A 14104-nucleotide genomic window follows, 5' to 3' on the forward strand; every position below is an offset into this window, starting at 1 on the left:
AAATAAAAAAATGTTTTAATAACTATTAACTAATGTTAAAGTAAAAGGCTTTTCGAAAAACGAAAATAAAATATAGGGGAAGCAAAAAATATCCTCAAAGTAGCGGTTTTTTTAAATTGTTATATCTTATTATACTGCATATAATTTAATAAGTAAGGATTTGGTATGAACAAATTATCAAATTCTGAGAGCCCTTAAATTGATCTTTCAGCATAATTTCGTTTTAACCATTACTTTGGGATAGCCTACATTATGTAATTCTAGTTCAGAAATTTTTTTAAATCGATAACACTGTGTTACAAAATAAAAATCATGTCAATTATACTTTGGAAGTGACCTACCAGAGGTTGTAGGTATTCTGCCCATAATTTCGTAAAGGCCCTAACTACAAAGTTTTCGATTTTGATTTTTTTGCATATTTTAGTTAGGGCATTGTCTCTGATTTATCCTCCTTTATTTTTTTTAGCCTAGGTCTTCAAATAAGTCAGAAAATTCAAAATGTACTTTTGATTTTTTTTCATTTTTACATGCAAATTGCGATATTAGATTAAGGTCCATTTTCTTCACTCGGAGTTGAACAAAACTTGAGAATTTTTATATTAAAAATTCTCAAGTTATATTCAACTCCGAGTGAAGAAAATGGACCTTAGTGTTTCCCTCTATAACTCAAAAGTAAGAAAAATGTAGTTAGGGCGTTTACGAGATTATGGGCAGTATTACTGAGTACATCATATTTCGACACTTGAAATTTTTCATAGACCCTCAAAATTTCAAGTTATTGTCAAAAGACCGTTTTTCAATGTTTTCAAATTTCAACGATTTTTTACTCAGTCGTTTTTCGGTCAATTTCAGTCAATTTTTTACAGTTCTTGTTCTTTTTGAAAATATTTTTTTTATTATACTCAAGCACCAAATTGGGTGTAGATTTTATGGGATGAATCTCAAAGTACAACATTTTTTTACCGTTTTTTAGAGTTCGGAGACCGTTTTAAGCTACATTTTGTGTTTAGAAAACAGTTTTACTGTTCTATTTATGCTGAATCAAATAAGCTTTTTTTCATTAAAATCAGTTAGAAATTGTGGAAGTTATGGTTTTTTTACTCGAGAAAGAAATTTAAATTTATTGCAAAAACCCCTAATTTTCATGATTTTTTGCAATTTTAACAAAATTTTGAGGGTGTTTGGGCAAAGCTGACTTCAGATTCGGATTCAGTAGGTACGTCAAAATACATAAAGATATGCAGGTTTCACATACGTCTGCATTTCCAGATCAGCATTGAAAGGAGACACAGTATTTAAGAACCACAGATGTTGGATAGAGAGAGTAGATGAAAATGCAAAATTCGTCTTCATCAATGCCTCTCCTTCATACGTATGGATTGTACGTATTGTATCTATCCCCTTTACTTTTCTGCCTGCAGCAGTATGTTAATCTAGTAATAGGCAGGTCCGGTCAAAAGTATTGGCACTTTTTTTTTGGGCTTGTTATAATGATGGGCAAGAAAAAATTAACAGTATTTAAAATTTATATCTGAGCAACCAAAAACGATATCAAAATTTTTCAAACTTTGTTACAAAGAATAACATTTTTTCTAAAAATTAAGACCATACAAAAATTTCTAAATTTATTATGAACAGAGAAATTATGTCGTTTTCTATTTGCTTTTGAGATTTTTGTGTAAAAATTTCAGATTTTCCACTGCAGAGGGGGTGAAGAGGGGAAATAGTGAAAGAATCTCAGATTTCATGATCTATTTGCGTCTTGAGATTCAAAAAAATGACAAAAAAATGAATCTGAGAATCAAAAATCTGAATCTAGTGTCGTTTTCTATTGACTTCTGAGATTTTTGTGTAAAATTCTGAGATTTTCCACTGCAAATAGAATATGAAATCTAGTTTTGTAATTGTGTGCGAAATCTGTGCGTATAAAAAAAATAAAACAACAACAAATGTTCAGACAAATGTCAAACAGAGGAGTGTGTGTGAAAGTGCGTGTGTTTGTATGCGTGAATCTTGATAAAAATCCAGAATCAGATTCTTGAATCTCAGATTCATTTTTTTGTCATTTTTTTGAATCTCAGGACGCAAATAGATCATGAAATCTGAGATTTTACCACTATTTCCCCTCTTCACCCCCCCTTTCAGCTGTCAGATTCACAATTCTCATTTTGAGATTCGTCAATAGAAAACGACATAGATTTTTATCAAGATTCACGCATACAATTTTCAAAGCACAAAATGTAGCTTAAAGGCTTGGCCACACCGGAGGGTATGCGGTATAGCGGTAACGATATTTGTACTAAATACAATACAATTACCCGTACCGCTACCGCATGTACCCTTCGGTGTGGCCAAGCCTTTAAAACGGTCCTCGAACTCTAAAAAACGGTAAAAATGTTTTACTTTGAAATTCAGCCCATAAAATCTACACCCAATTTGGGGCTTGAGCATAATAAAAATATATTTTCAAAAAGAACAAGTACTCTTCTGTTTTCTGTTTAGAACTGTAAAAAAATCTGAAATTTTTTTTGACGTTGAACGCAAAAAATTATCTGAATTTTAGGTGACATTAGGGGTATTTTTTATTACCACCGGGCTTAACTGGACAAAAAAAAAAACGATGTCGGGGCTAAGCAATTTACATGTTAAATACAACAACACCTTAGCCTCTTGCTCTTGAGCTTAGTTGTTTAGCCCGGAGATTTCTCTATGCTTAACTTTTTGAACAGTTTTGAATCTGTGCTACCAAACTAATTTTTTCATAGATTGTTTAGAATTTGTGAACAAACGTAAAAATGACGTTTGGAATGACAAAATGTATTTAACTAGTTTTCCTGGCATACATTTTTTGTATCTCTTTGTAAACCATACATGAAAAATACAAGAAAAACCCGAAAGCGAAAAATATGACAACTCTAAATTTTTCTTGAGTCTGCTGTTTTTGGAACATTCAATAATAATAATAGGTGTGTTTTTTATTACCACCGGTCTTAACTGGACAAAAAAAACGCCTCGGGGCTTGACCTGAAATCTTGGCAGCACTGTATATTGAATGTTCCGAAAACCAGCAGACACAACAAAAATTTAGAGTTGTCATATTTTTCGCTTTCGTCCTTTTCTTGTATTTTTCATGTATGTTTTACAAAGAGATACAAAAATTTATGCTAGCAAAACTATTTTAATTCATTTTGTAATTCCAAACTTCAGTTTTCTCGTTTATAAACAAATTCTAAACAATTTATGTAAAAATTAGTTTGGTAGCACAGATTTAAAACTCTAAAGTTAAGCGCAGAGAAATCTCCGGGCTAAACAACTAAGCCCAAGGGGCTAAGGTGTTGTTGTATTTAACATGTAAATTGCTTAGCCCAGACTGCGTTTTTTTTTGTCTAGTTAAGACCGGTTGTAATAAAAAACACACCTAATAGGTGTGTTTTTTATTACCACCGGGCTTAACTGGTTAAAAAAAACGCCTCGGGGCTTAGCGAGAAAAATTGGCAGCACTGCATACTAAATGTTCCGAAATCAGCTGACACAAAAAAATATAAAGTTGTCATATTTTTCGCTTTTAAGGTTTCTTGTGTGTTTAAAAAAAAAAAAGTTCAACTAACTATTAAATAAATATTTAAAATAATAATTGTCCTCCAAAACATCAGTTTTGATGTTTTTAAACAAATTCTAAACAATTTACGAACAAGTTTATTTGGTAGCACAGATTTAAATCTGTTGAAAAAGTTAAGCCCAGAGAATTCTCCGGGCTTAACAGCTAAGGCCAAGGGGCTAAAGTGTTGTTGCATTTAACATGTAAATTGCTTAGCCCCGACTGCGTTTTTTTTATCCAGTTAAGACCGGTGGCAATAAAAAACACACCTAATGTTAGTTATTCTTTTATTAATTATTTAATTGTTATAGAGATTAGGGCGAGAATGTCATTGAACAGTGGTGCGTTCTTTTATTCGACGATGTTAACTATTGTTAACAATAGTTAACTTTCATCGTTCCTAAATGAGAAAAAAGTTACAAAGTGTAACATCGTGACGTCACAACATCGTTCCTAAATCCAATGTTGAAGTGTCAAATAGTTACATTTTGTTACTTTTTCCAACTCAGCTCCTGGACTTGAGTTTCAATGTTAATCTGTCAAACACAACTAAATGAGGAAGAGAGGGGATGATGTGAGAAGAGAATTTCTTGTTTGTTTCCATATTTGAAATTATTGAATGCATATTTTTGTTTCAATTTGCTTAGAATTCAATTAAAAAGAATTATTTCAGTACCAAATTAATTCTTTCTTGTTTATTCATTCATAAAATTACTCTCCAAAAATTTTCTTTTGACAGATCAACACAATGCAACATTAGTCGTTCCTAAATCAAAGTTGAAATTTTCTAACAAAATCTAACAAAAACAAATACAACGATTTTTTTGACATAACAACAATAGTTAACTATATTCAATAAAAGAACGGACCACAGTGGTCCGTTCTTTTATTAAACAATGTTAACTATTGTTGTTATGTCAAAAAAATCGTTGTATTTGTTTTTGTTACATTTTGTTACAAAATGTTAACTTTGATTTAGGAACGACTAAAGGTTACATTTTGTTGATCTGTCAAAAGAAAAATTTTTGAGATTAATTTTATGAATGAATAAACAAGAAAAAAATAATTTGGTACTGAAATAATTCTTTTTAATTGAATTCTAAGCAAATTGAAACAAAAATATGCATTCAATAATTTCAAATATGGAAACAAACAAGAAATTCTCTTCTCACATCATCCCCTCTCTTCCCCATTTAGTTGTGTTTGACAGATTAACATTGAAACTCAAGTCCAGAAGCTGAGTTGGAAAAAGTAACAAAATGTAACTATTTGACACTTCAACACTGGATTTAGGAACGATGTTGTGACGTCACGATGTTACACTTTGTAACTTTTTTCTCATTTAGGAACGATGAAAGTTAACTATTGTTAACAATAGTTAACATCGTCGAATAAAAGAACGCATCACAGAGCTTCTTCCTTTTGTTTAAGTAATCTACATTACCGACAGAAGAGTCCCTCATCTATCTGTAATACTTTGTGGTTATGATTAGAAATAACGTCAAACCCCGTAGACTTCGCTTATCACATTTCTAAACAATTCTGTTTTTGTAAACAATTTTTGTAAATGTTTAAATAAAAATACTAAAAAGAAGAATTTTACAAAAATGAAATACGACATCACCTCCGATGCTTGTCGGATTTGTTTAAGAAAAAGTTCCTCTTGTCGTTCGATTTTCAAGCCTCGGGATGGAGATATAGCACCAAATATTAAATTAAATTTAATAACTGGAGTGAATGTGGTAAGTTTTGTGTTTTTATTTTTATTTGACAGACTTAAACAAAAACTTTATTTAATTCCACAAATTCCCGGTTCCAAAAAACAATAAACCGCTTTTGTCCTCGGACTTTAGCCCTATAAGTATTCTCTCAAAGTTTTGCGAACGAATCATGAAAGATCAAATTTTGGAGAACAGTATGATATGAAATAGTTTGTTATTTGTTTAAAAACCAGTCTGGCTTCCGTTAGGAGTACAGTACGACATCCTCTATTATTAATCTAACGAACAGTATTAGAAAAGCCACTGATGAGAAAATGGTATGAATCCTACTTCTTGATTTTAATAACAAAGAATTTGACAGTGTTGACTATAATCTTCTATGCCTGAAACCGAAAAAGCATTTCAGTTTCTCGTCAACAGCTTGTAACCTCATATTTTCTTTTCTTAATGGCAGAAGTCAGGTAGTAACCATGAACTTGAAAACTTTGTCGATTCTACCTCTTTTTTCGGGGCGTTCCCCAAGGATCCATTCTAGGCCCAATCCTCTTTACAATGTTTGTGAATGATTTGCCTGTAGTAGTTAACCATAGTTCTGTTTTCATATAATGCTGACGACGTTACTTCTAACTCTTAGAAATCCGATCATAATAATTGTGTGATGGAACTGAGAAATGATTTTAATATGGTGCTATACTGGGCAAATGAAAACTGATTGGTACCTACTAAATGCTAGTTAATCCAAAGCCATTGCTTTTGGAATCTCTTCGAGTTCTCAGCCAATTAATAAGGTTTGGGGTCAAAATTCTGCGTTTCAAAATAAATTCTGTTTTTCAAAATTCTGCTTTTCATAATTCTGTTTTAACAAAATTCTGCAAAAAATTAAAAAAGCGCGCGCTTTTTTACATATTCTAAACCCATTTTTAATTTTTTGCAGTATTCTGTTAAATCATCTTCTCGCTTATTTGACGACTTAATATGTTATTTTTTGTATGCATCTTAATTTTATGTTTGATAAATAAATAAATTTGAAAATAGTAAGAACAGGTTTTTAATATTAAGGGCCAGTTTGTTCACAGTCGATTATCTTTTAATTAAGGATTATTCCATATAAAAATCGTTGATTAAAACATAATCGAGTTTCAACAAACCGGCCCTAAATATTTTCGAAAAATAATTAAAAATTTATTAATTTATCAAATAAAAATGAATATTCAAAAAATTGAATAAAAAAGGGATATTTTGTATCATACAACATCGTTTCTAATTAGTATATAATAGATGATAGTTGAAAGAAAGTCAGTGTATACATTTAACAAAAATATTTGCGAAAAAAAACATTAAACATTAAAGTGCCTACTAATGTTGAATTACGTTAATGAGGTATATTTTTCCTTAGTCAATTCATATGCTATATAAAAACACAGCATTGGCAGAATTTTTTGTTCAAATATCAGCTGGCAGAATTTTAAAAAGCAGAACTTTGATGTCTTGATGAAAAAAAGAAGAATTTTGAAAAACAGAATTTTCTTGAAAAAAGCGGAATTTTGACCCACTCCCAATTAATAAGCTTAGCCTAATCAGAAGAATCACCTCCACACTCAGGAAATTATATTCAATAAACAGTTATCTACTTTATAAAATTCGCTTGAAGTTATGTAAGACCCTAGTACTTCCCTTATTATTGTACGGCTGCGAGGTTTATAATGGTTGCAAAAACCTATTACGTAACAAATTAAAGGTCTGTTTTATCTCAGTTGTGAGATTTGTTTTTAAAAGAAGAATATATCGCCCATTTACTTGAACACTTTCATAACTAAAAAAACTGGGTTTTCAGAAAACAAGTTTTGAACTTAGTACCAATCTATTTTTGTATGTTTGCATTTAAAAAAAAAAAAACTAGTGCTCCTTCTCAGTCAACTTTTAAAGTTAAGAAATGGACTTTTTGCAGGATTTAAGATTACTTTATTCCAATAACTTCTGCATTAAAAGCTCAAAACTCGTGATTTTTGAGTTATGACAGTATTCAAGTAAATGAGCGATATGATCATATAAGTGATTTTGTCGTCAAGTTACATTTTTGGTTTTAAAAATAAATAAAATTAAAAAAAAAACTTTTAATTTTTAGCCAGAAAAAGATGAAATACCAGGATTACCACAATGCATTTGCAAACAATGTGAAATTTCAGTAAACATGGCATTTAATCTACGTAAAAGAGCACGTAGATCTGATCAGATTTTGAGCGTTTACTGCAACAAAATGAATAAAGACAACATAATTGTTGAATTAGCTGATGGCCGTAAATTCAAATTATCCAAGGAATTAACATTGAAAGTTATTCGGGGTAATAAACCGCCCACACTTCCACAGGCCAAACACAAGTCACAGGTACATTTTGAGCAAATTCATTTAGATGAATACAACGACAATGATGACGACATTGATAACGATAACGACGACGACATGGATGATAATGTCAATGATGACGAAGACGATGATAACGACTCTAACGATGAAGAAGACATACAAAGTATTTCAGGTTCAGATGGAAATATTGATGATAATGATATTGAAAACGACGAAGATGCTCCTTTCGAAAATGATAGGGTCAATCAAGATGATTTCAAGGAAGAATCAAGTGATAATGATATTGCTGAAATAATATGTACAACTGAAGTTGAACTGGAAAATGATATTAAGCCAACTTACAATGGAGAAGAAATAGCTAATAAAATTAAAGCATCAAATCAATATGAACTTTTGTCCTGGAAGCAAGAAGATGATTTAAATGCTATACCTACTTTTAAACTTCGGTTAAAAGAGCCAGAGGAAAAGGCTGTTTCAAAAGATTTTATCTGTGACATTTGTGGTAATACCTACAGTCAAAGGCATAGACTGATGGAGCATATGCGACGTCATAATCCGGAAAAAATATTCGCATGCGAGTTAGTATAAATTGTAATTAATTTGTTTTATTCATTTTAACAACATTAACTTTTCCAGGATCTGTGGAAAACGGTTTGCAGTTTCTGAAGGACTGCGCAGACATGTTTTAACACATGGGGCTCAGAAACCTTTCAAATGTAATTTCTGCACTCGTTGTTTTTATACACCAAGCGCTAGAAAAGCTCACGAAAAGTAAGTTGATGTTAAGAAATTGTTTTTTACAGAAAGGGTCTAAGGTGACGTCTTCTTCTATCATTTTATCCCAAGTAACAAATTAACCGAATGCTATCTTGACCATGTATGCCTAATACCTAAATCTACTTGGTAATATAATAGAGTACTGCTTTTGTATTGATTTGATATAAACTCTTTCAATTCTGCCGTTTTCTGCACATTTGATGTTCAGACAAAGAAGCGGGCATAGGTTGATTTTTGTCAATACCTCCCCGATTACTTTAAAACCCTTAAGATTTATAGGGAAGTCTTCTATCTGTGAAACAATACACACTCTCCAATACCGAAGAAATGTTTCATGCCTTTCCCTTTTCTATCGATTTTTTTACCATAAATGTTCCCTTGAAGTAGCGAATTTCTTTCCTCCCCTGAAGAAATTTCCTCGTAATCTTGCCAAGCCGTGAATGCTCATCAGTTCACTCTGGAGCCTAACGTCGGACGAATGGTAAGATATAGGTATTTTTTCTTTAGCCGGACAACATTATAATCAAAATGCATTCAAAAGCAATGTTCATCGGTTTCTCCTCCTTAATCCTTTCTAAATTTTTTCCCTGTTCGCACTATGTTAAAAAATTATAAGGGTAGCTAAAATCCCTTGACTGCGTGTCCATTAAAAAAAAAAAAAAAAAAACAATTTCGACAGCGAAGTCAATGGCCCGTAGCAATAGACCCAAACTTAGCAAAACTCAATTTTAACAAAAAAAAAAAAATAATGGTAGGTAATAAAACATACATCTAACTTCTATGTTCACCTATAACTTAGTCGATTTTAAAATCAAAACTTTTTTAGTTTGGAAGTGAGATGCATGTTTTATTTTTTGTTTAAATCAAGCTTTCGCTAAATTCGGGTCTATTACTAAGGGCCAATGATTTCGCCTCAGTCCTTTACAAATCGAAGAATTCCTTTTTTCTTATATAAATCAAACCAAACTACATTGGTGGAACTCTGGGATAAAATTGAAAAAAAAAATAATTTTAATAGAATTCCCGCTGAAGATCTTGAAATCCTTCTTGCGCCACCTTAACCTTGAATAACTAATTGGGAAAGGTTAGTTCACATCGTTTGAGATTATTTACTGTTTGGCAAGTGAATGACCTGAAAGTAGAATTTCTGTCTTGTACCCCCGTTCTTCGCGATTTAAAGTTACTGAAGAGCGAAACTGTTCCGAAAAATGTTGTTTATTTAAATTTCTTATTAAGTTAAGTTTAAGTGAATATGTTTTATAAGGGAAAATAATCCCCTTTACCGTAACCCTAAATACATCCTGACGTTGATTAAAAATTTTTAAACGTTAAAAACAACATGTTTCTATTTTTCAGAGTTCACAGCGGGGCTAAACCATTTGTTTGTAATATTTGCACCAAAGCCTTTGCCTACACATGCTCACTGCGCAAACATTTGCTTATTCATGAAAATAAAAAGCTTTATCGTTGTGAATACTGTGACAAAGAGTTTCGACTACAACATCATATGAAACAGCATGAAGAAACACAAATTCATAAAGACGCTGTAGCGGAGTGTACTAGAACTAAAAGTTCAGAAGAGTTTAAACTTGAGTTTTAATCCTGGTTCAGTAAACGTTATTCTTTTGTAAAATATGTTTCATGTTGTTTTTCTTCTTCTAAATAAAAAAATATTAATAAAAAGTAAAATTAATATACGAACTGATATTGTTGTTGGCGAGGAAAAGGGTGAAAGATTGCGAAATCTGGTTAGGCAATGCCAACTCGTTGGGAGTAACTGCATGTGCATAAAGATGACTACCACAAACAGATCTTCTACAGCTTTTCGCCAAACCTATAAACGATTCACGAAAGAAGAAGTTAAGATTCTTTTGGGAGACTTCAAAGCGAAAATCATCGTCTCAGACGACTATCAGGTTTGTGCTAAGCTACGCCTTTACATGAAGACATAAATTTAACCAACAACAGTCTACCAACACGAACACACAGCAGGACTGAGATGATAAAGTTTTTGTACAGGGCTTCCTTGGTTGACTTGCTTCCGACTTTGACGGAGTAGCAAGAATTTTCTATGGTCATCTAGCACAAGCGAACAAAATTGGTAGCAATGCCGAGACATGACATAGATCCATATAGTTCTAATTTATAAAACTGGACACTATTACATTCGGATAAAAGCTTTCTTGGACTATTCGATAGGCACATACGTTTGAAAAGGCTACAGTACGTAGAATGAGTGCACATCGACGGTACAGCCCGTAATGTCTTCAACGGAAAGCCAGAAGTTACAAAAAGATAGGGAGATCTATCTCATCAGTGATAGATCAATTCAGGTTGAAGATGATCCTGGGATTCTGAAATTTAGCTTTTTAAACCTGACAACACACAAGTTTTTTTTTTTTTTGTCCGTGGGTAGGTGTTAAAATCTTCAAAAGATTCTATGAGGACCGGAAAACGCGTGCTCATAGATATGTGGGACTCTTAACCACCTCCTCCTCCCGATCGCAACTAAGTTCAGATGGAGTTTAACTGGCAATTTATCTTTCTCGAAGTTAAGTTACGTGTTGTAGGTAACTTTCCAGTGAAAGTTCCTACTGATGATATTTAGAAATAGCTAAATAAATTAAATCATTAAAGTAATTTTTTTTTATCAAAAAAGTATTTTATAGGAAATTAAACAAATAAAATCTATAAACATTTAAATTTATATTAATCAATGCCGATATTTTGAAAAGAAGGAATTAAATTGAAAATTTTCACTGTACCAAATCGGAAGGTTTAGTACTTCACAAACGTCGTACTAAGTTTGTCTCGTGGAGAATTTCTAGTATTGTTCTGTTAGTATGTTCGACTAACCGTTTTCTATGCTTTCGGGCAAAAGTTTTTATTTCTTCGCGAACCGTGGGGATTCCAAGATCCCTGTGAAGATTTTGGTTTCTTTACAAATGATCTCAATAATTTATTTTCAAAAGTTTGTAATCTATTTAAATTTGTATTGCGGGTACAACCCCAGAGTTGAATACCATATGTCCAGACAAACACAAGTTGGAAATAAGATACAGGAGCCTAACTATAAAATTTAAGAAGAGTGCCCTTATAATGATCAGAGTGTATGTATACTGCAAAAAGCTAAATGGATCAGATTTCATTTGCCCCGCAACATCGAACGAAAGAAGAAACGTTCCAACCCAGATGGTATTCGAATACCAGCTCCCAGATCTGACCCTGATTGTATCAGTTGAAAGATTTCAAGAATCAAATATTGTAGACTGCATTTTTAAACCGAGAAAATAAAACAAAGGATAATTAATTAAGTTTAAATATTCATATTAATTTTATTGAAAAGTTCAAATTTGTACCAAATAAATTTATCTTTAAATAGCAAGAAATGATCGCTTAAAATCGCAATCAATGGTACTCCTATAAAAGCCAACCTTCTTCGAAGTCATCTGCCTATGTCTTCGTATGCCCTCATATATTTCCTGCACTGTTATTGGTTTAACAGCTTCTTGTCCACGTCCCTGACTAACTTCTGGACAAATATGAAGCATGGCCGAGGAAGCTCCTGTCGAAGTTACTCTACTATACGGCTCCGTGACTCGATTACTCGAGTTTAATCGTGTCAAGATTGCATAGTCCACGATAACAGCAATAGTTTCATGTGAAAAATATGCAAGTATATTCATGCAAGTATTGGAAATTGTTAAATCCTTTGGTAGATCTAAGAACTTGTGAAATTTGTTTTTGATCTTTTCGCCATGACGACAATAGAAAGAAGTCTTACGAGCCTCATTAAACTCATGATATTGTTGTCCGGTTAGAATTTGAGATATTCGATCTGCCCGAAACAAACGACGGGTTCGTTCCTCATCGAATTTCTCGGGAATATCAATGCTGAGTTCGTCTTCGGACTCTTGGCTTTCGAATTCTTCCAATGAGTCTTGTGGTCGACGAGTGCGAATACTGAGAAACTTTTTAAGTATTCGCATGTCTTTGAGATGCTTTCGCATTCGTGCAATCTTCACTGGATGATTGCGCATCAAGAATTCAAAGTCAGCTTGTGAAGGACAGGCGACTTTTTTGCGACGCATCGAGATCATTGTGGCTTCATGGAAGATTCCACGTAATTGCTGTTGGAGTATTTGTTCGACCAATTTAACACTATCTTGTCTGGGTTGATCGCAGTCTCCAAAACTTCTCATTATATCGGATATTTCAGAAATTAGATCGTCATTGTTGAATTGCTGTTGTTGGGAGGAGGCATCGTTGTGACCAGATGGACCAACTGATGAATTTTGTCGAGATACTTTTTTTGCATTATAATTCATTTTGTTTTATAAATAAATTGAATACAGAGAAATAATTAGGACGAATTTGATAGTAGATTTTTTATAAAAGTTCTTTTCTTTTTGTTTTCTTTCAAATTGTTATTTTTTTTTGTATTTGAAATGTCAAAAAATGAAGGTGCTCAGAAAATGAATGATGAAAGAGTTCAGCACTCGTTTTGGTGGTGTTTGTATGAATTTCACCAGTTTATTTATTTTTCATAAATATTTAAATTTTTGAATATGTACTAAAACAAAAGATTTTATCTGTAAAATCTTATTTCTCCGAATAAAGAAATTGAAATGTCAAAAATAAATCCAAATCCATGATATTCACTATCTCAGAGAGAAAAAAATATTAATTTTTAACTATTTTTTCATAGTTAAAATCGGGATAACTATTTTGGATTTGGATTTATTTTTGACATTATTTGACAATTTTACATCCAGATGTATTTTTTTAAGACTAGTGAATAAATGGCCGTTATATTTCAGATTTCACTGGTTCAAATTGTTTAAATACGCACTTAATATCTACTTTATATTTTTGAACCTGTTAGGGCCAGTTGTACAAATATTTAATCCGTGGTTCAGCAACTTTTATCTTCTGAATTCGCTGGTAGTTTTGAGTTCTAGCACAGGTTCTAGGTCAATATAGGTTGAAATAGCTAAAACCATCCTTGAACCAAAGTTGATCCACTGCTAATCCGCCGAAATCGGCGAGTTAAATTCCTGATCCGAGGCTGAACCACGTTTGTGCAACTGGTCCTTAGTAATTTATTACTTTAGGGGTATTCTTGAAACCGGATAATTTTATGTGGAAAAGTTTACCATCTGAATCTGGTAAATGTGAAAAACTTTTGATTTTTAATTTTGATGATAAAATAAAATTAAATGACTGCAATAGGTGAGAATATATTTACAAAAATAAAACAGAAAAAATGATTTTAAATACTTTTTTTTTCAGTTTATAGCTCCAAATAGATTTCAAATAAATCGCCGTCAACCTCATATAGGAGGAGTTCCAGGTTGCATGAATACTCCTTTTGTTTTTATGTCAATAATTTTCTATATACAATTTTCAATTCTTTGTTAAACTGCGAGTTAGATTGTTTGTTTATACTAGGGGTATTCATGAAAAGTTGTAAACTCTGGATAAACCTGGTAAATAAGGTAAACGAACTGTCAAACTCATACAAAATTTTAACACATTTACCATTTTACCACGTTTACCAAGAGTTTACACCGTTTCATGAATACATGCAGCAAAATAAAATAACAAGCAGAGCAGAGCTGCATCATGTCTCTATTTCTAAAT

General features: G+C 32.2%; 2 protein-coding genes across 2 annotated transcripts; one reads left to right on the top strand and one right to left on the bottom strand.

The window, feature by feature from the left end:
* Nucleotides 1–5058: 5058 nt before the first annotated feature.
* Nucleotides 5059–10162, top strand: LOC129913655 (zinc finger protein 652-B-like). Its single transcript, XM_055992432.1, has 4 exons — nucleotides 5059–5340; nucleotides 7445–8262; nucleotides 8321–8455; nucleotides 9818–10162. The coding sequence occupies exons 1-4, from the start codon at nucleotides 5206–5208 to the stop codon at nucleotides 10059–10061; spliced, it is 1332 nt and encodes a 443-aa protein (XP_055848407.1). The 5' UTR covers nucleotides 5059–5205; the 3' UTR covers nucleotides 10062–10162.
* A 1604-nt stretch (nucleotides 10163–11766) lies between these two features.
* Nucleotides 11767–12907, bottom strand: LOC129913656 (uncharacterized). Its single transcript, XM_055992435.1, has one exon. The coding sequence runs from the start codon at nucleotides 12787–12789 to the stop codon at nucleotides 11836–11838; it is 954 nt and encodes a 317-aa protein (XP_055848410.1). The 5' UTR covers nucleotides 12790–12907; the 3' UTR covers nucleotides 11767–11835.
* Nucleotides 12908–14104: the final 1197 nt, after the last annotated feature.

This window comes from Episyrphus balteatus, chromosome 3 (assembly GCF_945859705.1).
Source record: "Episyrphus balteatus chromosome 3, idEpiBalt1.1, whole genome shotgun sequence".
Lineage (NCBI taxonomy): Eukaryota > Metazoa > Arthropoda > Insecta > Diptera > Syrphidae > Episyrphus > Episyrphus balteatus.

Coding starts and splice junctions, on each gene's coding strand:
- LOC129913656 (XM_055992435.1), bottom strand. CDS start 12,789: ATGAATTATAATGCAAAAAAAGTATCTCGACAAAATTCATCAGTTGGT.
- LOC129913655 (XM_055992432.1), top strand. CDS start 5,206: ATGAAATACGACATCACCTCCGATGCTTGTCGGATTTGTTTAAGAAAA. Junction 8,263..8,320: donor GAAAAAATATTCGCATGCGA/GTTAGTATAAAT, acceptor TAACTTTTCCAG/GATCTGTGGAAAACGGTTTG. Junction 8,456..9,817: donor GCTAGAAAAGCTCACGAAAA/GTAAGTTGATGT, acceptor TCTATTTTTCAG/AGTTCACAGCGGGGCTAAAC.